The sequence below is a fragment of the Stylophora pistillata genome, chromosome 5 (genome assembly GCF_964205215.1).
Source record: "Stylophora pistillata chromosome 5, jaStyPist1.2, whole genome shotgun sequence".
NCBI classification, from domain to species: domain Eukaryota; kingdom Metazoa; phylum Cnidaria; class Anthozoa; order Scleractinia; family Pocilloporidae; genus Stylophora; species Stylophora pistillata.
The window spans coordinates 22,339,120-22,360,641 of record NC_142523.1 but is presented as its reverse complement, the minus strand read 5'-3'; the positions used below and the strand labels follow the sequence as shown (position 1 = coordinate 22,360,641).

The following is a 21,522-nucleotide window of genomic DNA, read 5'->3' as shown; positions in this document are numbered from 1 at the left end:
ACAATCTATAGGGCCTACCTTAGTGTATGAGGATGAAAGACAATGATGCATTAAATTTTCTCGACGCGTTAAACATTGGTTCGCAGCTTGTTCTTACACTTACCAGTACGTATAAGTTAAATTCAAAGAAAACAAACAAATTTAACGCTTTGAACGTGTGCTTAAGATCTGTTTTGGGGCATTTTTTACATCTTCTTTTTTGGGTTAACCTCTGACTGCGGCCGGAGTATTTTGCCAAAGCATCTCTCGTACTAGTTATCATATTATGGTGTGCCACAGTGTAAAATAACACTTAAGGGGGTTGGTTCCACTTTTCATCTTTTTGATTGTCTGTAACTTTGAAAGATTACAACGAAAAGACTGACCAAGGCCAGTTGAACACTTTTACAGGGTCAAATTATATAATCATTGGCTGTCCAAAAATGGGTGTCATTTCGTCACTAGCAGTTTCCATGGCAACGCTTTCAAGGGATTATTCAGACGCATTTTTTAGCTTATGGTTCAAATAATTTGAAAACTAACTCGGTGACCCCGTGATTTTTCTTAGCGATTGCTTTCGGCACTTGAGAAGGAAAATGCACGAAGATTTTAAAAAAAATTCTACGGAGTAGAATTTCAGAAAATCTAGAAAAAGGCAATTTTCACGCATCGCAAATGTCCTTCCGTAGAATTTTCTAGTTTTCTTTTTTTTTTTTTTGACGATTCCTTTCAACGATATTCATAGTTGAACAATAAAAAGAAGGAGTCACCGGACTTGTTTTCATGCAAGAGCTTTCGTTTGTTTAGCAATTCCCACGTTCGTTCTCGCGCATTTAAAAATCTGGATTCTATAAGATCGACATCTCAGTGCTCATGATCTGTTATAGCTACCGCTGACTATCGCGTGTGTTCGCTGCGATCTGATGTCTACAGACGTTTGCGCTGCTAAGAAAATCATTCATTAGCCGTCAGAGACAGCCCCCCCCGGGCTCATCCTAAAGGACCTACTCACAACTTCTGGTTATATTATATCATTTTCCTTGAAGTTTCACAATCTTCTTCCACTTCAGGCAGCTTATCCTTCGCTTGAGTTCTCCTTTTTTCGCCGTCGCAAGATTTCATATCGGTTGGATATTTGGTTTAGATGTGAACCAACCTTTATCTCTCCGAGAGTCGTCTTCTTTATCTTCGTTTCTGTCTCCTGCATACGCAGTGGCCGTTCAACACATCAAATACAGGCGCCAACTCCCGCGCGGTAATTACCGCCATCCATCCCTCTCTCTTGGCGCATGCGCAAGATTGACGAAATTATGCAGCTCTCCCTCTCGAATAAACTCGGTGTGCTAATTCTCCTTAGTTCTCAACGCACTTTTAAGCAGACAAGTAATGGGATTTCCAAAAATGATCTCATAAATTTATGGCATTAATAGATTGGTAGCTGGCAACTCGAGGTATCTGAAGGACAATCGAATTTTTGGGTCTTGCATTGAATGTCAACGTGTTAACCGACTGCACGATCCTTGATGGACTCAAAGAAATTCTTCGTTCACGCAGTAATTAGTCAGGTTGAAAACACCAGTGATAAAATCTAGCTGAAAAGGAACGTGTATGATTAATAAAAATGACGATTAATATGCTCTGAAAACAGAAATGGATGGAAGAAGGTCTCATCGGCTTTAAACTGTGAACCATAAAACGGCCAAAATATCCATCCAGTAGGCGTAAAAATTGACAAATTTTAACCGATAGTTGTACGTGAAAAAAATTAACTAAACAAAAACATTTCTGGCGGCAACAACGGAATGCTATTTTAAAGCTAAATTTTCGCTTGAACAAGCTCAGTAGTCGTACAGTTATGAATGAAAGTAGCTTGCTGTTTTGCTGCAAGCTTTCACACTTCAAATTTCCTTGCATATACATTTAGGGCAATTGCTTGCATAGATTTTTGATACTCGTATTTTGCGCATTTGGGTCGATAGGGTAAATTTTATGTTAATACTACCAAATTTTCGGGCCCGCTCACCCACTCCCTATTCCTTCGCTAACCATCAGCTTCTCGAGTTATATACATGCAATCTCGTCCCCAAGGTGCATTGCGAACGAACGGGAGGCCGTGGAGATTGTTTCAGCGGAAGAGAAATTTTGGGTTCAGTCTTTCGCAACCTCTTTTATTATTCCTTCATCCTCTTACTATGTTTTTCTCATCGGAAATACAAAGTACACTGTACCTGGAATCATTTTTCTTGATTAAATTTTAAAGGGAATCCCTGTTTTGTCTAATTTGACCTGTTTCCGCTTTTCACCAGAAAAAACACCAACGACGTCACAACCGAAACCACAGAAAAGCTGTCGAAAGTGCAAGAATTCGGCTGTTTACACGTAAATAAAGGCTGATAGTTTCGAAAGAAACTGTTTGTTTACACGTAGATAGTTTTACTTCCTTTCAATTCGCCCATTGAGTTGAATTGAATTGAATTGAATCTTTATTAAGGCATAAGATAAATAATCACATATCCTATGTTACAACATTAAAAGAAACTATATATTTAAATTACAGAGAAAGTCACGATAAAAATTGTAAGACTAGATTATGTTTAAAAATTAAGCGGTTGACAAACGTGTTTTTGAACATATCAGTGTTTATTTTAGGATGGTGACTTGTCTCTTTCCTCAGATTGTACTTGGTTGATTTCTTTTTTGGCATTATAGCTCTTAAAGGGTGTATTGTATGATTAAAAACATTCTTGAAGATACGTGTGTCTTGTTGATCTAACAATTCATAGACATTAATGTGGTCGGATGTATACTTGCGCTTATAACATCGATCTAAGAAACATTGGATTGTTGTTAATTCGGAATTTACAGCGCCAAATACGGGCAGCCCGTATAATATATTTGTATAATATATTTGCCCGTATAATAAATACATAAAAATGTACCTCTGCGCATCATTCTTCATAAATTTCACCATTTTGGGACCAGTCATTTTTTTTTTTTTTTTTGTCGCCAGCCGCTGCTAACAGTGTATAGGGGAAGAAATATAGAAAATTGACTGGTAATTAAACTGCCGATGAGGGGGGAGGGGGGACGGGGGGTGAGAATATCACAAAGCCTAATGGGAGGAACAGAAAAATTTTATTATGATTTCATGATACCCGACCATCTTCCCCCCTCCCCCCTCCCTCGCGACAAATAATGAACGGACAACCCTTTATATCATGTTCAATTTCTTTTTTTTTTACAAAAATTTGTCAAATTGTAGAATAGATTTTTCGAGAAGCCAATTTCAGAGAGATCTTTAAAAACACAGCCAAATGGTTTTTTTTTTTTTTTTTTTCTCACCGTATATTTTCATTTGTTCTGACCTCACGCCAACGGAGTCACGCCAACGGAGCAACCTCAAGAAGGTTTCATTCATTAGCGATTTTGTATACACTTGAGCTGTCAAACCTTTATCAGCATGTCACAACGTCATTTGAGCGAGAAGGGTCACGGCACTGTCTTTCTTTGTTTGACTTATCAATCGGAGCGCTTTTCAAACAAAAACAAACTCAATAACGTTTTAATCCGAAGCGGCGCGCCAGGGTCCTTGGTTTAACCACTGGAGCCTCATAAATTGAAATCCATTCATCTGGTATTCGGAGAATTTGATCTTTTCAAGAACAGAATTGACAGGAAAGGATCCAGAAGGATTTTTTGTGAGAGATTTGACTGTTGCTGGTGTCACGGAGCAGTGTCCCTGAGTTTTGAAGGAAAGGTGAGATAATCGCGACAATGTCTTAGATTATGTTATCTGCTTACCGAACAACTCAGTCAAGCGCGAGAGCGAAAACAACTTGCTCGAACCAAGCGGCAAATTATCATTCTGATTTGCGATAACTGTGCAGAATTTCAGTTGATTTCCATAAACTATTCATTTGAGAACGTTTGTCAATTATTTCAATTTTCCACGATGACGAAAGATGGTTTGTCTCTTACTGTTTAGGAATCTGAATTTTGCAGCTGTTTAAGTCTTCTTCCAGTCAGTGGGTAAAAATAGATACTTCTTTTCGAAACAGATATCGAAAACAGTTGTTACAGACAAACAATTTTTGAGATAACTTCTTCTTCGCTATCGTCAATGAACAGATGTTTAAGCGAGCTCTGAAATCTTCAAAATCTTACTTGCGGCAACTTTACGCTAATTTTCTCTACCCGAAGTTCAAATTTTTTCAAACTCGGGAATTCATGAAGTGTTATCTCTTGATTGCGCCAATTATCCATAAATCGCTCAGACTCGAACTTTGCAACTTCGGCAACTTTAGCCAATTTAATGCTGAAAGGATTTTACATTTTGTAAGGTCTTTGTAACAAGTTGGAGAGGTCACAATTAATTATTTCAAAACTTGCAAATTGAGCACGGACAATTAATCACGTTCATTTTCTATCTGACCCAGAAGATCATTGAATTCAAAACATTATGTATTTCGTTCATCTATTCCCCAACACTACTTGTATTTTTGTTGAAAGCATTCTGGTTTGATCGCGTGATCCAGTGAGGTGACGAGTTAGTCTAATTATCGGCGGAAACCGACACCATGTTTGCGTGAGCTTTCAAAGGGTTTTGAAGAATCTTTGATCGAGAAATACAGATAGCACACGAAACTGGAAATATTTAAGCATGGATCGAATTCATCCAATGTCTACTGATGAATTAAATATCATTTGCATCCTTCATAATACAGTCTCATGCAAATTCTGTTTTGTCTCAGCTTAAATATATCTTTATTAATGGTTCGAAAATTTCAAAAAGAAAAAAATATTACCAAACAGAATTGAATGTCGCTATATGCGATCAAACTGTTATTGTAATGTGACCACTATGTTTTTTCCTTTGCCAAAAATATATTCGCCCGAGGCATATATACCTGTTAAGTTTCTGTAAAACACATATAATACATAGAATTGATGCAGATTGTGAGCTGAAAGTTTTCGTTCAAGATGTCACGATACCTCTATTGGCGACTTAACTTTCTTTGGATGAATCTTAAGGTGTAATAAAGTTAGGAACAGACCCCTACTGGGTCATAAAAGTCGTCCAACTCAGTAGAGGTGCAAATCTGCTTTATTTCATGTACGTGTTATGCCCTTCAACCAGCAATATAGTCGACTTTAATTTACTGCTCCAGTTGTTCACAGCATGGCGTGTCAGAACAATGCTAACCGTATATTATTTAATATTTTTTGTCAGGTAAAAGAAACTATATTGTAATCATACAGAGAAGATAAAATGTCAAATTTCTGGGGTTCTTGATTTTATTGTGAATTTTGGTTCTGTCAAAGAATCGAGAAGAAACACTCAACTTTTGGTTTATAATTTCAAAACGTACACGAATTAAAATATTAGAAATTCGTATTTTGGTACGTGATATACAACCGCTGGATGTGATGTGCGCTTTTGACGGATTGCTTGCATCGATATTTCTCTGGCTTAGCTTCTTAACGACCCAATTGCACACTGAGTCTCTAAAAGTAATATTTTTCAAGGCTCCTATGTTATATTTTAAGTGGTCGTTGTAGGATTTGTTTTGGGTAATTTTTTTGCGAGCCCGCGTTTTATGTGCGCTGACATGCGCGCCTAAATAACCAACTTTTCAAGCAAAGTTTTCAGTCGCGTCGCAAAAACGGCGAAATGAATTCAAAAATGCAACGGAAAGGTATAATTTACCGATATTTCCTTAAGAAGCAGCAGGAGCAGACTTAAAAGTTACTTTTTTTGGCTTATTGTCTTTCAGTTCTTGCAATACAAGCGAAGAAAAAGCGTTACAAGGCGCCGAAAGCACGCATGAGGCCTGAAGATACAAAATCCAAGTCGAAAAGGTGGGCGAATTTTTAGTTTATGCAAGGTGGTGTCGTTTTATTGATTTTAAAAAGGCCAAAGTTTAAAGGGTTCCCGTTCTCTGTTATGTCTAGGGGGAGTGTGTCTAGTTTTCACGACGACGACTATGAAGTGGACGAGAATTCCGACGATGAAGAGCAAGAAGAACCTGGGGACTATTGCAAAGGTAAGACAGCCTTCCTGAGCGGGTAAAAACTGCACATTGGAAAGGGTTTTACATAAGTTAGCGCTTGATTTCCTTTATGCTAAGGATAAAGATCTTGTTGGAGTATTAAACTGTTGGGTGAAAAACTGGAATTCACTTTTCCGTTGCCGGGAATTTATTTTGTGGTGCGATTTCGAGAGCGAAGCAATCAGCGCGTCGCAAATGACAAGCCAAATGGCAAATTAGTCTCGTGGTGTGTTGAAAACTAGAACATGTAGTTACCTCCAGCTTGACTCGTTTTTAAAAGGTTTGCCAGTAATCGTCTTAGTGCAGTTCAGCTGATTGGAAATTTTTTAAGCCAACACAAAAGAAAATTTCGAAGTTATTCAACTGCTTACGAAATGTAGCAATTAAGGAATTGTTTTGGCTTTGTGAAAATGTACATCAGCTTGTAAACAATTCAAATGCGCCTTTCGAATAGATCGTCAACTGATTAGACGGAAGTACGAAAGATCGACTGTTAGAAGACATTGTCAAGCCAAACTCGAGTATATAATCCAAAAGGAAGCGTATTTTTCTTTGTTAAACAAAATATATCCATGGATTCTGTTTCTGCGGCATCAGAGGTTTCAGAATAGCTTTGTTTGAGGTTTAAGGGTTGCAATTAGAATTGTGTATACATCAAGCCTACGAAATATCCTTTGAACACAAAAGATTATTTTCATCTGCTTATTAGCTCTCGGTATATAGTCTTAGTTACAGTCTTAGAATGAGAAGATACGCTTCTAAGCTTAAGTTTTTGTTTTACTTTTATATTGTAAAAGGTATCGCTACTCGTTGATTTTTTTTTTTTTTTTTTTCAGTTATTTAGCGTTATTGTATACTGTCAACTTCCAGACATATTGCGGTTAAAAAGATAATAGAGAGCTCAAAATATCTAAAGTTCATTGAACGACGTTTTTATTCATTTTCAAATATTCTGTTATTGTTCTGTTGGTTTATTCATGTATAAAATTCAAAATCGCTTTTGCGTGGGGGGGATCAAATTATATCTGTTCAGTCCTTAAAACACATTTTTGAAGCAGCAAGGATTGATGTTGAAGAATATTCTTTCATCAAAAAGCGGCATGATAATTAACTATAGTTTGCTGAAGTGGAGATATTTACTGAGCTGGAAAGCAGTGAGGTAAATATTCACCATGATGCCAAGGTGAATAATTGTTTTAGTATCTACCACACAGAAACCAAAAAATGATAAATTGATTTCTGCCAATGAATGGTTGGAAATTCAGTTGTTGACGCGCGATTTTGTCTTTTCAGTGGCAAAGAGGCAAATACTACTTGCCAATCACTTCCCAACTAACCAATCAGCGTGTGTAAAAAACACTTGTCACCCATGTGATATATAATTATACTAATGGTTGTTACTGAACTTTAGATAGGAATTCATCCATTTCACCAAGACTTTCATTTAATAGAGACAAGCATTCTCGCTACAGAATGATAAGAACATGTAACGATAACAATGTTGTACGACTGGTTCACACTGGGCCCCTATCGGGCAAATCATATGTAGAGTCCAGGTCCCTATCTTGTTATAGCATTCCGCTCTAAACTTAAGCAATATTTTAAAAGTGGGAATTTGCATTGAAACCTCTTAATATGATTAAGTTTACTTGTAAATGAAACAGCTTTTGTTTTCTACCACGAGAAAATGATACTTTGTACTTCCATAGCTTGAAGCTAATAAATTAAAGAAATATTTACAATAAAACAAAAGAATTTTGATTGAAAGGGAAATGTTATTAATTCTTTCAGGAGGTTACCACCCTGTGCGATTGGGTGACCTGTTCAACAACCGCTACAGTATTATCAGAAAGGTTGGCTGGGGTCACTTTTCAACTGTCTGGCTAGCGTGGGATCTCAAGTGAGTATTTGAAAAACAATGAATGAAATGAATTAAAAGGGTGTGTGGAATAATTAAGGCTGTTAGCAATTATTTTTAATGCAACATCAACCTCTACATGTGTTTTATTAGAGAACAAAATACAATGATTCTTTCAGTGCATGGCCGTTTGAAGTGAGAATTAAGCATCGTGTGTACTCTTATCGACAACAGCAAATTGGCCAATCAAACAATGACATGACTTTATCCACCTTTGCCTTTCCTCCTTTGTCTAATTGCTCCAGGAAATTGAAAAACTCGACTGCACCTCTGTTTGTGTTTCTTATCCAGGAGTAGGGAGTATCAGGCAGGAATGGTTTTTGCTTAATAAACAATCAAACACAAGATAAAACAAAGAAGTCAGTTTTGAGTGTAGAAACACTTCATGACAGAGGGAAATTATTTACAACAAATTAAATGCCAAAGCTGAAGTTTGGACATGGGAAGTGGGTGGTTGATTCAATGTATGAACTTTTGCAGTTTATATACATCAGAAATCACATGACACTACATGTGAGGTTATTATAGTACGCAAAAGGTGAGTTCAATAGTTTCAATAGCTTTTTCCATAACCCTTAAAGTCCCATGAGTGATCAAGACATAATTTCTCCTGACAATATCAATACAATATCAAGCAGACACGTGATGAGAATTAAGGAAAATATCAATTAGGGGATTATTACTGACAGTAGGTGATCTAATGCAAATTTCTCCAAAGTAACATCACAAGAATTGCATGGCAGGCAGTGATGAGAATTACTTATAATATCATAGAAGTGGAAGGGATTAAAACAGCTACCAATGGTGTTATAGGTGGCCATGCCTGGAATAGGCAAAAGTGTATCGTGAAAATTAAACCTGAGAGTCCGCTTGGGGGGGGGGGGGAGGGAAAAAAAGGGGGTGATTTATAAGAGGGGGTGGGCTGCTGCTGACCAACTGTCATTGAAACCTCTGCTAATTGTTAGGGAAGCTAGATGAAACGTGGGGGGAGGGGCCAGGGGGGGGGGGGGGTTAAAATTAGGATGGACTAATATCTCACCAAGTGATGCTTGTAGCCATTTCATAGGATAGAAACTGGTAGAATTTCTGACTGGATGTACCAATTGGCTCAATTAAAGACTTTGTCTAGCTTTAACTTCTTAACCGTCCGATCCCTTAGAGTGACTAGCATCTACGGAAATGTGAAGAGCCTCGGTGTGGAGAATATGCATAGTTTTGGGTGTAAAGGAATAAATTTATAGTTTTTTGGTTATTACATGCTGTTTATACATGTTACACCATTATATTTTTTAATTTCCCAGAGACCGGCGGTTCGTGGCATTGAAGATAGTGAAAAGTGCTTCACATTATACTGAGACAGCTATTGATGAAATGAAACTTTTAAGAACAGTAAGATCAAAACTTTTTTGTTTGTTTTGTTTTTTGTTTTGTTTTGTTTTTTCTGGGTATCATGTACAAAGTCTGACTGAATTGGTAGTACTGATTCTTGTTGGTGTAAGCAGAAATAATTCTATGTATTATGGTGTTTTCTATGTATTGAGCATTTTGGCAATGCTCTTCATCAGTTATCAGTAGGGTAAAATATTTGCATGAGCCTTATATGCTTTGAGTTTGATTTTTCAAGCACCAGAATTCTGTGAAAAGACTTTCCAATTAATTTATCAACCCTTTTTTGTGTAGGTCCACACGGCGGATTTGACCCACACTGGATATAAACATGTGGTACAACTAACGGATGACTTCAAAATTGTAGGAATAAATGGCTCACGTATCCTTTATTCTAGAACCATGTCCTGGGAAAATCTGTCCCTCTCTCTCTTGTACTGTACCTTTAAATCTGGGCACCAAAATGATCAGTAAACGCATGATTATTTCCAAACCCTCAAGGCAATCATGATGAGCAGAAGAAAAAAAATTTGGGAACTAAATTTTCTGTAAAAGCTGCCAGTTAATTTTATCCCTCAGTATCTGGTGGTCATCATCAAGGCTTGGCACTAAGAAAAATTGAAGGGAGTCCAGTCCTCTGAAACTATGAAATCCAGGGTGCCTAGCATATGCTTTTTATGAAAAAACTAAGATTCCTGAGTCGCCCAAGAGCAAAAGTAAGGCGCCACCCTTGCGAAATGGTTTCCTAACTTTCTAGGATTCCTGGGAATTTCCTAGGAATTTCTTGGGAGTAAGTGGAATTTTCCTAAAAAAAATTTAAGCTCTGTAGAGGTGTGAACAAACATTACTAGGTTCCTAAGAATTTCCTAGGAAATTCCCAGGAATGATTACAGGTAGAATTTACATAAAAAAAAAAAAAAAAGATTCTTAATCCTTGGGAAATTATTAGGAATTTACTAGGAAAAATGATCTTTTAAAATAAACCCTTGATTCTTAAGAATTATACTCATGAGTTTGTTTTTTGAGAAAAAAAATGCCATTTTAGATCTTTAAAAAAGTCACTACTTGCAATATACCATAACATTTTTTTTTATTTTGTGTTATAATTTATAACTCATTAATTTTACAGCAGATACTCTTGAAGCTTATAAAATTTCCAATAAAACATTAATTTTTTTATCCTTCAACTGCATATCACAATAAATAGAAATAAAAAATTACAGGAGTAAAGAATACAATGAGAAAACTAAATCAAATGCAATTTAAGTGGGATTTTTGATCCATGTGTTTGGTGCTCTGAGGGGCCACCTGGCCCTTGGGCCAACGGGCCTCCGGGTGCTGCTAGACCACAGCCCTGATCATTGTCGTATCTTAATTAACCCCTTAACTCCCAGAAGTGATTAACATGTAACTTCTCCCTATAATATCTCTGCATTATTTAACAAATGGGTAATGAGAATAATTAAACTTATCAGGTAGAAGTTGTTAACCATGATCTAACACCAAATTCTTACAGCCATTGTACAAGGAAATAATGTGTCGCAGCTAGCTATAAAGGGGAGAATCAATCAGATCTTGGGCGACCAAAATCTCATTTCTGCAACCTTTTGATGATTTCTGGTTGCCAGTTGGCAACTTTGAGAGAGGTCTATCTGGGAATCCTTTACAACTCCTAGTGGTTCAGTCTCGTATCCCAAGTCTTTTTAGCTCTTTAACTCCAGGTCTTAAGTTGGCATCTAATTTTTCCATGCATTATCACCTCTGCATAACACCTTTTGTCCTGAGAATAAAGGAAATGATCGACTGACAAAAGAAGCAGAAATTTCATTAATTTCGGAAGTAGGTGTATACAAGGACAGAAGTAGGTGGAATTAGACAGTTCAGTGGTAATCAAGGCAGAATTGTCACCAGTCTTTCTCTTCTGTCTATTCAACATAGTCAGGGCATAAAATTAACTTTTTTTTCCGGTAGCCACTTGGCTCCTAAATATTTTAAGGTGGTAGCCAATTCCAAAAAGTTGGTGGCCATTATGACACACACACACACACAAAAATTTTTACCCTGTCACTGTACTAGATTTATGTCATAGTGATACAGTCATACAAACATCAGAAATGAGCCCGCTAAATTCACACGAGCTACAAAGAGGACACTAGAATGGATCATATACAACTTTATAAGTTACCTAAATCCAAGATGGCGTCTAGTGACGGAAGATTTATGGTCGACATCGTGCATGTGCTGCGTTTTGGAAACGAGCTTAATGAGGAACTTTGCTGCAGATTTATCTTATCAAATCTTCGACAATCACTAGATCTCTAGCTAAGGTGTGATTAGAAATTCTAGTCGCCAATTTGGCGACTAATTTTCAGGATTTGGTCGCCAAAGTGAAAAATTTAGTCGCATTGGCGCCTGTATTAGGGGCAATTTTATGCCCTGAATTGGTGCGTAGTGAACTGATCGTGTTGTTGATTGAATTTTCAGAACTTGTTAGGAAAATCACCCATCAACCAAAAAGGAGACAAAATTGTAACCAAAAAAAAACACCTTTACTGATGACTGCCTTTAGAATGTATTGAATGTTTTCCAAAAAAACATGCAAAAACCAGGGGGTGAAATGGCCATAGTAGCTGCATGGCTCCATTGTGGAGAGTAGCCACTGTTTGCTGGCTTCTAATGAAATCCCTGAAGATTAGCTGTTGATCTTTAAACAAAGTCCCTTTTTGGGCACCTTAGCAAATGTATAGAGAACAGTATGGAGAATTAGCATATTGATGTCAAGGTGGAAAGGATTAAATGAGGATTTTTCCACATTTCCATAATTTTATACCATTCTTTGACTGATACATAACAGATATATGTATGGTTTTTGAAGTGCTAGGTCATAACTTGTTGAAATTGATAATCAAATCCAGCTACAAGGGTATACCTTTAGTGCAAGTGAAGAGTATCATAAAACAGGTAATGTTTAACTCAATCTATTGTGTTGAAGTTGAATTGTTTGAATTTCTCTCCATGTTATTCCTTTGGGATGTGGATTGCCATGTTTCAACTGAATACTGTAACAGTATGCCGGGATACATTCATATAGGGCTCAACACTAATTTTTAACTTACTAGCCAAGTGGCTAGTGACATCTTAGATGTTACAACAATTTCTGTTTGTTTATTCGCTAAACTAGCTGACTTGTGGAAATTGAAAACCAATAGCCCAGCAAAACTGAATTTCTACCTAGTCTGGCTACCGTTATTGTCAAGCCCTGTTCCTGCATTCGTGCATTTATGTTTCACTGTCACAATTGTAAAAATTTTATTAGAACATCAGTGAGCAGACACACTAGGCTGTGTGTCTTTTTCTTATTTTTTGCTATTACCACAATATGACGCCATCTGGGATCTCAGTGTTGCTGAATAGATGCACAGGAATATGGAACTAATTACTTCATTTGTTATCTCTGTGTTGTGAAAGAGGGATGTTTGTAAAATTATTGTCACAAGCATTGGTAAAAGAAAGCAAAGTCTTCTGTTAGTGGTTCCCAAAGAATCACACCCCAGATTGTTGATCATTTAATTAGAATGTTGCCAAGTAAACCTTTACTGTTACACATCATGTTTATACCTTGAAAGTTAAAAAAAAAAACACAGCAATTATTGGTTGTTTCATCTCTGTATTTTGCAGACATTAGAAGGCCTAGACTATCTGCACTCAAAATGTAAAATAATTCACACAGATATCAAACCAGAAAATATCTTACTCTGTGTGAGCGAAAAATACATTCAACAACTGGCCGCGGAGGCTGCAGCAGCGAGGGCATCAGGGCTGTACTCTCCTGCACTTAGTAAGTACAAAGAGATCATCAAGTTAGGCTCTGTTCACAATTGGTGCTCGAGCATGGTGCCAAATACAATTCTTGATGGCCACTAATGGTACACACCTTTTTTTCAAGTACCCCTGCTAGAATGTGGGCACACTCACAGAATCGGGCACTGATGTATCAGGTACCTAGTGTCTGAACACAGCAACATTTTGTGTTGGTGCCCTCAGGCTCAGGTGCTAATGCTTGGGCACCAATTGTGAGCACAGCCTTAGGATTGAAATTTAACTGTCTCGTAACTTTTTCATTCTTAGTAGTGATGTGAAAGTAATTTGTCATTACAATAAAATTACCTGTGCACTGTCATGCAGATGACAAGAGCAAAGAAGAGTACAAGGGATTTTGATTGATTTAAGCCAATATTCTCAAGACCAATATTATAGGGAAATTAGGAAGAATTGATCTCTTGATCCTTTAATATTTAAGAGTGACTAGCATCTTATTTCTCTTTACTATGTCACCCTTGAATCAAACTTTGAGTTTGTGAGAATAAAGGAAATGATTACTCACAGAAGAAGCAGTTGATTCTGAACTAAATTCTTGTCAGTGTCATAGAAAATGGTTAAAGAACTGTGTGGAGAGTACACATGCTGATTTTAGGGTATTAAGGGTCAAATTAAAGGGGTGCTGACATGTTAGAACTAATGCACATGCTATGGAAACCTTAGATATTAAATGGGGAAAACTATTTTGTTTTTTATACTGTTTTCTAAAGGTTAGCTGTTCCATTTGAGGAATATTCTGCCGTCATTGTTAACCATTCAAAAAGATTAGTAGTACATGTATTCCTTGGTTCTTAGCAATATCAATTCTTTTTTTTTACTTTTTCCAGTCAGTACAGCTCCTCTTTCAGTGATGCAGGTGTGTAGCAAACCTTTTTTATTATTATTTTTAAGCTTAACACATTTTTTAAACAAGGATAATTTTTTAATTATTTCCACCTCATAACAGACAACCAGCAGGCTGAGCAGATTTCTGTGATATTGACATGAAACAAAATAAGTCCTGATAACATGAAGTCCCTGCGTGGGTCCTAATAATTAATTTTTATGCTTTGAATGAAAAAAATGAGTTGATGCAGTTGGCTGAAATTTCACTTGAAGTGACTAGTTTTTTTACTGATTAGTCAGGCATTTCAATGAGACAATAGCTTTCTGTATTGAACCATACAGTCATGTAGTTAGTGTGCAACCTCAGAGGTGACCATTGGGCTTTACTAAGCAATCTTGACTGGCCAGTAATCTAGTCGTTGACCACTCTTTTTTTTTTTCATATGGCAAATTTTACTGGCAGCTGGCACTGGATGACTACCTGGAATCTTTGTCCTTGTAACGGGTCTTGTGAAGGAATAGTTTGTGCCCAAAGAGAAAGTAAAAGAGGGTGGAAGGAGTGTGAGCAAAAACTCAATCCTTTAGTGTAGAACAGTTGACCTGTGAAACAAACAGAAGAGATTTAATAAAAAAAATTATATATATACGAACTAATCAAATGAAGCCTTACACTGCTGTAAAAAGTAAAATGTTTTTTTAAAATCTGAGCTTTCACCGATCAACAGCATCATCAAGGTTCAGAAAATATTCCGGACGCGCTATATATATGTAAAAAGAGTGTGTGTTGGAATGTGTAAAGGATGTGACTTGTAATGTATGAAAAGCAGTTCACAGTTCATTTCTACAGCTTTCATACATAGTCACATCTTTTACACATTCCACCACACACTCTTTTTACATAATTATATATATAAGTGCGCCTGGAATATTTTCTTATCCCTGATGATGCTGTTGATCAGCAAACGTTCAGATTTTTGAAAAAAACATTTTACTTTTTACAGCAGTGTAAGGCTTCATTTGATTAGTTTGTATATATTTTAACAATGCTGCTGAAGGACAACATCAACAGATTATTAAGAAGAGATTGTCATTAAACCTCAGTTTTGTGGAGGAATAGTCTGTGCCCAAAGAGAAAGGAAAAGAGGGAGAAGGGTGTCTACATGTTTTTCATCTTGATGGTACAAATGTTTTCTTTATTTCACAGCAATGCACCTCAACAAAAATTTCAAAGAATAAGAAAAAGAAGATGAAGAAAAAGTTAAAGAAGCAGATTGAGAAGCAACAACAACAGCAGGATGAAATTGAGCAAGGGATGCTAGAGGAAAACGAAGAAGCTTCAGACAAGGAGGCAGAAACATGTAGCAATAGCATGGAAAATTGTCTGGAAAATTCCACTAACTGTGAACAAAATGATAATGAACTTGAATCGAATCAGCTGCAGGAAGAGACTGTACAAAATCTTGTTGATGATCAATCAATTGAAAATTCTGAAGATTTAAGCGAACATGCGCTTCAAGAAAAATGTGTGGTCACCAATGATGATATGTCAGTGACAGAGGAGCAGAATGAACCAGGTACAAGTCAAGTAAATATAATTATTAGACGTTTTGTTGTGTAGCATCGCTGAGTTTTTTTATGAGTTGTGCCGTATTTTGATGAGCCCCAGTAGGGCGAGTCAAAATACAAACAATGAGTACAGATACTCAGCGATACTACACAACAAAACGTCTAATAAGAGATTTATTATCCAACATGCCAAATTGTTAATATTTCAGTGTGAGCAAATTTTGCGGATATTTCTGGAGTACTGAAATATCACGTGATAACTCCTCTCACGCGTTAATTGTACTCTACAAAGCACAATTGGATAATAATAATGGATATTTTCTATTTGTCTTACTTTTATGTCAAAGGATTTACTCAGAACAATAACACCTTCAGTTTTTATTAAATATCTGTAAGAGTCTGTTTATACGAGCCAAGTGGCCCATCAGACCGGTGCTTAACTCAAGTTTCCATAGCATGAAGCAACTAGGAAAGTATTTCTACTCCCCCCAGGCAGGATGGGATGCTAATTGATGGCACTGAGGTTTACCCCCCAGCATTAAATTCACCAGTAACCATTAAACACCTGGGTGAAGAGAGGCACTGTGAGAATTAAGTGTCTTACCCAAGAACATAACGCAATGTCTCTGGCCAGGGTTCCAACCTGGACCACTTGAGCTGTAGTCAAGCGCACTTACCATGAGGCCCCTGCACCTTGCACAATGTTCAGTCTTTGCTTGTGAAAAATCTGTTCTGAACTTATGCACCGCCCTCTTCCTTGCAATTTATGAATTGCTTGATGGATGTGTCACGAAAGGCAGGAAATGAATGTGTCAAATTCTTTGATGAGCAGTCCTGTTCAATAATTTATACTGTCCATGGATGTCTGTGTTGCAAATAGCTGGACAATCCATGTGCTGTTGATGGTAAAACAAATTTTCCTGATCAGAACCATGGGAAGTGCTTAGAAAAAATTCTTACCGATGGCAGGGTGTCAAATATTAACCATTTTAATCCCCAAGATTGATTAGTATCTATTTTCTCCATACGACATCATCCTTGAATCACATTTAACCCTTAATCTTCAAGAAGTGATGAACATGTAACTTCTCCTCACAATATCCATACATTATGTAGCAAACAGGTGATGAGAATATTCAACTTATCAAGTGTAGGTTATCTCAGTCTAACACCAAATTCTGTTAACAAACTAACAAGGAAATATGTAGCAGCTAGAGGGGAGAATTAACTATCAGATCTAACTGCCTGGCTCCCGGTTAGCTCAATGGATAGAGCACTGGACTGTTGTGCGGGAGGTCGAGGGTTTGAGCCCCGGCCAGACCAACACTCAAGGTCTTAAAAATAATTGAGAAGAATGTGCTGCCTTTCTATAACATCAAGAAATGGTTAGATATTCTAGTCTTCTCGGATAGGGACGAATAAATGAAGGTCCCGTCTCCTGCAGGGTTAGGGGTAGGAGACGTTAATTTCCTATGCACAAGATTACTGTGTGATGGATGTCCTCCCCTGGGGTGGGATGGGTGGGTTGGGATTGGTTTAGGAGGGTGAACCTAGTAGGGGACTACGTGTCCTATTGTTCTCTCACTTGTACATTGTACAAATCTATAAAAACAAAACAAGACTTGGGAGTTAAAGGGTGGAAGACAAGAGAGTAGAGAAAATGATCACCAATTGAAGAAGCTCTTGATTGTTAAAGAAATTCTACTTGTCAGCACCTCAGGAAATGTATAGGGAACAGTATAGGGAATATGCATGCTGATGTTAGGGTGTCAAGGGTTAAGAAAACATAACTACTGCTTTTCATTATGAAAAGGATAACTGTGCTACTTGCTTATAGATGTTCCACTTTGCAATGGTGATGCACAAGATAGCAAAAGTGTAGACATGGAGTCTTTACCAGAGGAGAAAGGTACATGAGATAAAAGTTATGTTTATTTTGTAATCTTTAAAGGCATGGTAGCTCATATAATGTTGCACTAATTATCAATTTTATTCTTTTTTTTTCTCTAGTGGCTCAAATATTGAATTATATGGTTGCTGAATAGCAACCTAAACAAAGCTGAGCTTTTACAGGGCTCTACAGCAACGGTAGCCCACTAGCTACAGACCAGTAGAAATTTAGTTTTGGGCAGTGGTTTTTTATTTCCATTAGCCATTTTGGCTAGCAAAGAAACTGAAACTGTCGTAGCATCTAAGATGTCCCTAGCCATGTGGCTAGTAAGTTTAAAAGTTAGTGTTGAGTCCTGTTTGAGCCTCAACACTTTGACCCCCAAGAGTAAATAACATCTAATTTCTTCCTAAAATATCACCCCTGAATCACACATCAAGGTCAGGAGAATAAAGGAAATGATCACTAAGTAAAGAAGCTTGTTTACCAATTTCTCCATGTTAGCAGCTTAGGAAATGTATAGAGAACAGTATGGGGAATATACATACTGATGTTAGGGTAGAGAGGGTTTGGTATGAAATCTGCCATTGTGATAGTCGTGATAGGAGATTCCAGGGCTAAAAATTAACTTCAGAGCCTGGTGGCCAGTCGCGCCAGTTTCCATGAATTCTTAGAGGCCCATCCCAAAATGAAGTAGCCCACGATTTCCTCTAATAGCGTGTTCTTCGAAACCATCCCGCTCGGAACTCTGGGTAAGTCCTGGCCACGTGGCAATCACAAAGTCAAAATGGCGTCCATATGTTGTGAATGTGGATCGTTCGTCAAATCACTGTTGAAACGGCTCGGAATGTCCACTTCAGAACTAAAAATTCACTAAAATGGATGATCTTAAAGTCCAGGCAAAGAATCAAAGAGAAAGGTAGTCCGATTAAACTATCTACTGAGTTTTATTTTTAACTTTGAACATCGCAACTTTTCGAAATTCTGTAGCAGAGTCGCACATCGGGCGTTCAGACCTCAACTTTTGGTGTCCCCAGTCAGTTTTAACTCGCCACTGGCGACCGTGCAACCGCCAATTTTTTGCCCTGGGATATTACTACATGCTCCCAATGGTTTTTTTTTTTTTTTTTTTTAGCGGCACCCGGGGAGAGTTGTGTTGATGAAATTTGTCCCGAAGAAGTGGCTGCGGAACTAGAGGAAGATGACGATTCTATTAAAGTGAAAATTGCTGATCTGGGGAATGCATGTTGGATTGTAAGTTAGCATTACTTGTACACAAGGTAGCAACAACCCTGGTCAATATTAGCGAGGACACTTTCAATATCAGATAATCCTTATCCTATAAGGCCTTCTAGGGCTGTAGTCTAGCAGTGCTCGGTGTCCCCTGGCGCCTTACTTTTGCTCTTGAGCGACTCAGGAATCTTAGTATTTTCCTAAAAAGCATATGCTGCGTAGGCCCCCTGGATTTATCATGTTTTCAATTTTACTTAGAGCAAAGCCTTGCCTTCATGAAAAAAGTGCTTTATTTATTTGAAAAATCATTCTCATGAAAGTATACCAAACTGTCCTCCCCCACCTCCCCGCCCTCTCCCAAGTATCAATTGGCACAGCTGCAGCTCTTCTGATAGTGTGAAGGATCCTTTTAACATTTTAACCCCCAGAAGTGATTAACAATTTGTTCTCTTATTTATTTATTTATTTATTTATTTATTTTTTTTTTTTTAGCATCATCATTTTACAGAAGAAATTCAAACAAGGCAATACCGTAGCCTTGAAGTTTTAATTGGAGCTGGTTATGGCCCACCAGCTGATATGTGGAGCACAGCTTGTATGGTGAGAAAATAAATACAATACCTAAAGTAGCCTTAATGGGAGACAAGACTGATTATATGCTCCTACTATTACTTTACATCTGCCTCATCAAACTTTGTATTAAAGGCCCATTTCCATCCGAGATGCCTTGCACGCCCGGATCATTTTTCATATATGAAAAATACGCTATTTTCCTCGCAGTTGCGGAATCGCATTGATATTTTCTTCCATCTTACTAATTAAGGCTTTCAAAGTTCCATCTTGATTCATGTGCCAACAACAAACTATGGTAGTATCCATATCAGTAAATAGTTTTGAATTCTTACATATATGACGGTGAAAAAGGTCATTTGAAAAGGTGATGCCGCTGAAGAAGCGGTCTAGAGGAAGGCCGAGTCTGCCTGGCTCCGGCAAAGGTTATTCGACTTCGAGAGTCTGTGTATGATTTAAGGAGGGCAAGGAAAACAACCATGGGTTTCGGTAACATTACAGACAGTGCTTTTGCAGAAATGTTATTGCATTGTTCCTACGATGGAACTAGAGACTCCGGGAAATTTTTTCGAGGTGAGAATAATTATTTGACTGATTTTTGCTTGAGATCCTGAGATATGTATGTAAGCGATCTCATTTGTACAAGTCATTATTCTATAATTGAAATGCATAAAGTAAATCAGTTTTGGCCAGTATTGCTTATCTGTTTATATTTTATTTACTGTTGAAGCTGATCAATTTCCTTCAACATCAAGTAAGCTTTGTACAAGTTTTATACACAGACTCGATTTATGATTTTTCAGTCTCAAATATTTAGCTGCAAATTTGTTTACTGTGTTCTTCACCAAATCTTTGTTTTTCTTTGTAATAGTGTTTGTGACTATCAGAGTTCGCCATTTAACAATAGCACAATTCCAAAAAAAAAACTAATGACTGCAAAGGATCTCAGATGAAAATGGGCCTTTAAATAGTGCTATGTGTGTGACACACTGAGTTTGGTGTGGTGAATCAGTGTTCTGCCTCTCCACCTCATAAACTTTCAGGGAAGCGGGATGATAATTATTCTGGGCCAGGATGATAGTACTCCTGGTGATTTCATGTCACAGAGATGACGATAAGCTTCAGTGCCCAGCGGGCTCCCTGATTTTTTGGTTTTTGTCAAAGATTCCAATTTTTATATTCTATGGGGAAGATGAATTTGCAATGATTTTCCTCCGTGTTGTTTCTTGAATTCTTGAATGGTCATGTCAGGGTTCGTACAGGTCATGGAAAACCTGGAAAGTCAAGGAATTTCAAAATTTCATTTTCCAGGCCTGGAAAGTCATGAAATTTAGGTGTGGGTCATGGAAAGTCATGGAAAATCAATAATTATGCTCTCTATGACTGAAAGGTAATAAGACCCAAGGTTGAAAAGTTAACTGACGAGTCCAAAAATCAGATTTAATTTCATTCGAAATAAACAGAAGCACGCATTGTGAGAATGTTTGCACACAAGTCATGGAAAAAGTCTTGGAAAGTCATGGAATTTTAACAGGTCAAAGGCATACGAACCCTGCATGTGTGTTTAACGCACTAAACTTTTCTTGAGTAATGAAACCTCATGGAATTTTACTGCTTCACCCTGTACACACTAACATTGGTGTTCATATTCTCCACACTGTGGCACATTATTCATAACTCAGGCAGTGTTTTAAATGTTGGTTTTTTGTTTTGTTTTGTTTTGTTTTGTTTTTTTTTTTAAGTTAAAACCCCAAAGAACTCAGTGCAATCCCCTTTCCTACTGTCAGCCATCTTGCTTATTTTGAAGAGAACCGATATGGTTAAGGCTGCTCTCAAAAGAGTTGAGCTTAGAACCCTCCTTCACTCTTAAGATCTCATTGATAGTTGTCTGCACTGATATCATCCTTACTGTCTGACATACAATTCTTATGATGTTAGGATGTAAAATTTGATATTGGATCAGCTGATGATCCCTTAATTGAAATTTCCTTTTTTCCCCAACACTTGTCTGCTTGGTAATGTATTGATATTTTAAGGAGAAATTCTGTGTCGGTCACTCATGGGAGTCACATGGTTAATGGAAGGTGCATTTACCTTATAGGAAATTAACAATGCATGTAATTAACGCGAATTTTAAAAATTCGCGTCAATTTTATGTATCTTAATTTACCTCATCGTTAATTAAAATGACGTTAATTGAAAGCATCGTTATTTAAAGACACCTTTAT

General features: G+C 37.3%; 1 protein-coding gene across 2 annotated transcripts in view; it reads left to right on the top strand.

Annotated features, from left to right (window-relative positions):
- The first annotated feature begins 3,495 nt into the window (after positions 1-3,495).
- The window catches only part of LOC111333805 (SRSF protein kinase 3), a 30,504-nt gene continuing 12,477 nt past the window's right edge, over positions 3,496-21,522 (top strand). Inside the window, exons 1-13 of one of the 2 annotated variants that reach the window (XM_022939428.2) lie at positions 3,496-3,736; positions 5,754-5,838; positions 5,932-6,023; positions 7,821-7,929; positions 9,249-9,336; positions 9,628-9,715; positions 12,188-12,294; positions 13,012-13,171; positions 14,040-14,068; positions 15,242-15,611; positions 17,441-17,512; positions 18,627-18,745; positions 19,217-19,324. In XM_022939428.2, coding sequence (XP_022795163.2) covers positions 5,804-5,838; positions 5,932-6,023; positions 7,821-7,929; positions 9,249-9,336; positions 9,628-9,715; positions 12,188-12,294; positions 13,012-13,171; positions 14,040-14,068; positions 15,242-15,611; positions 17,441-17,512; positions 18,627-18,745; positions 19,217-19,324 — 1,377 coding nt within the window. In that variant the 5' untranslated portion in view covers positions 3,496-3,736; positions 5,754-5,803. Of the gene's footprint in view, positions 3,737-5,527; positions 5,676-5,753; positions 5,839-5,931; positions 6,024-7,820; positions 7,930-9,248; positions 9,337-9,627; positions 9,716-12,187; positions 12,295-13,011; positions 13,172-14,039; positions 14,069-15,241; positions 15,612-17,440; positions 17,513-18,626; positions 18,746-19,216; positions 19,325-21,522 lie in introns of those variants that run through there. The other variant, XM_022939427.2, reaches the window with a different exon arrangement.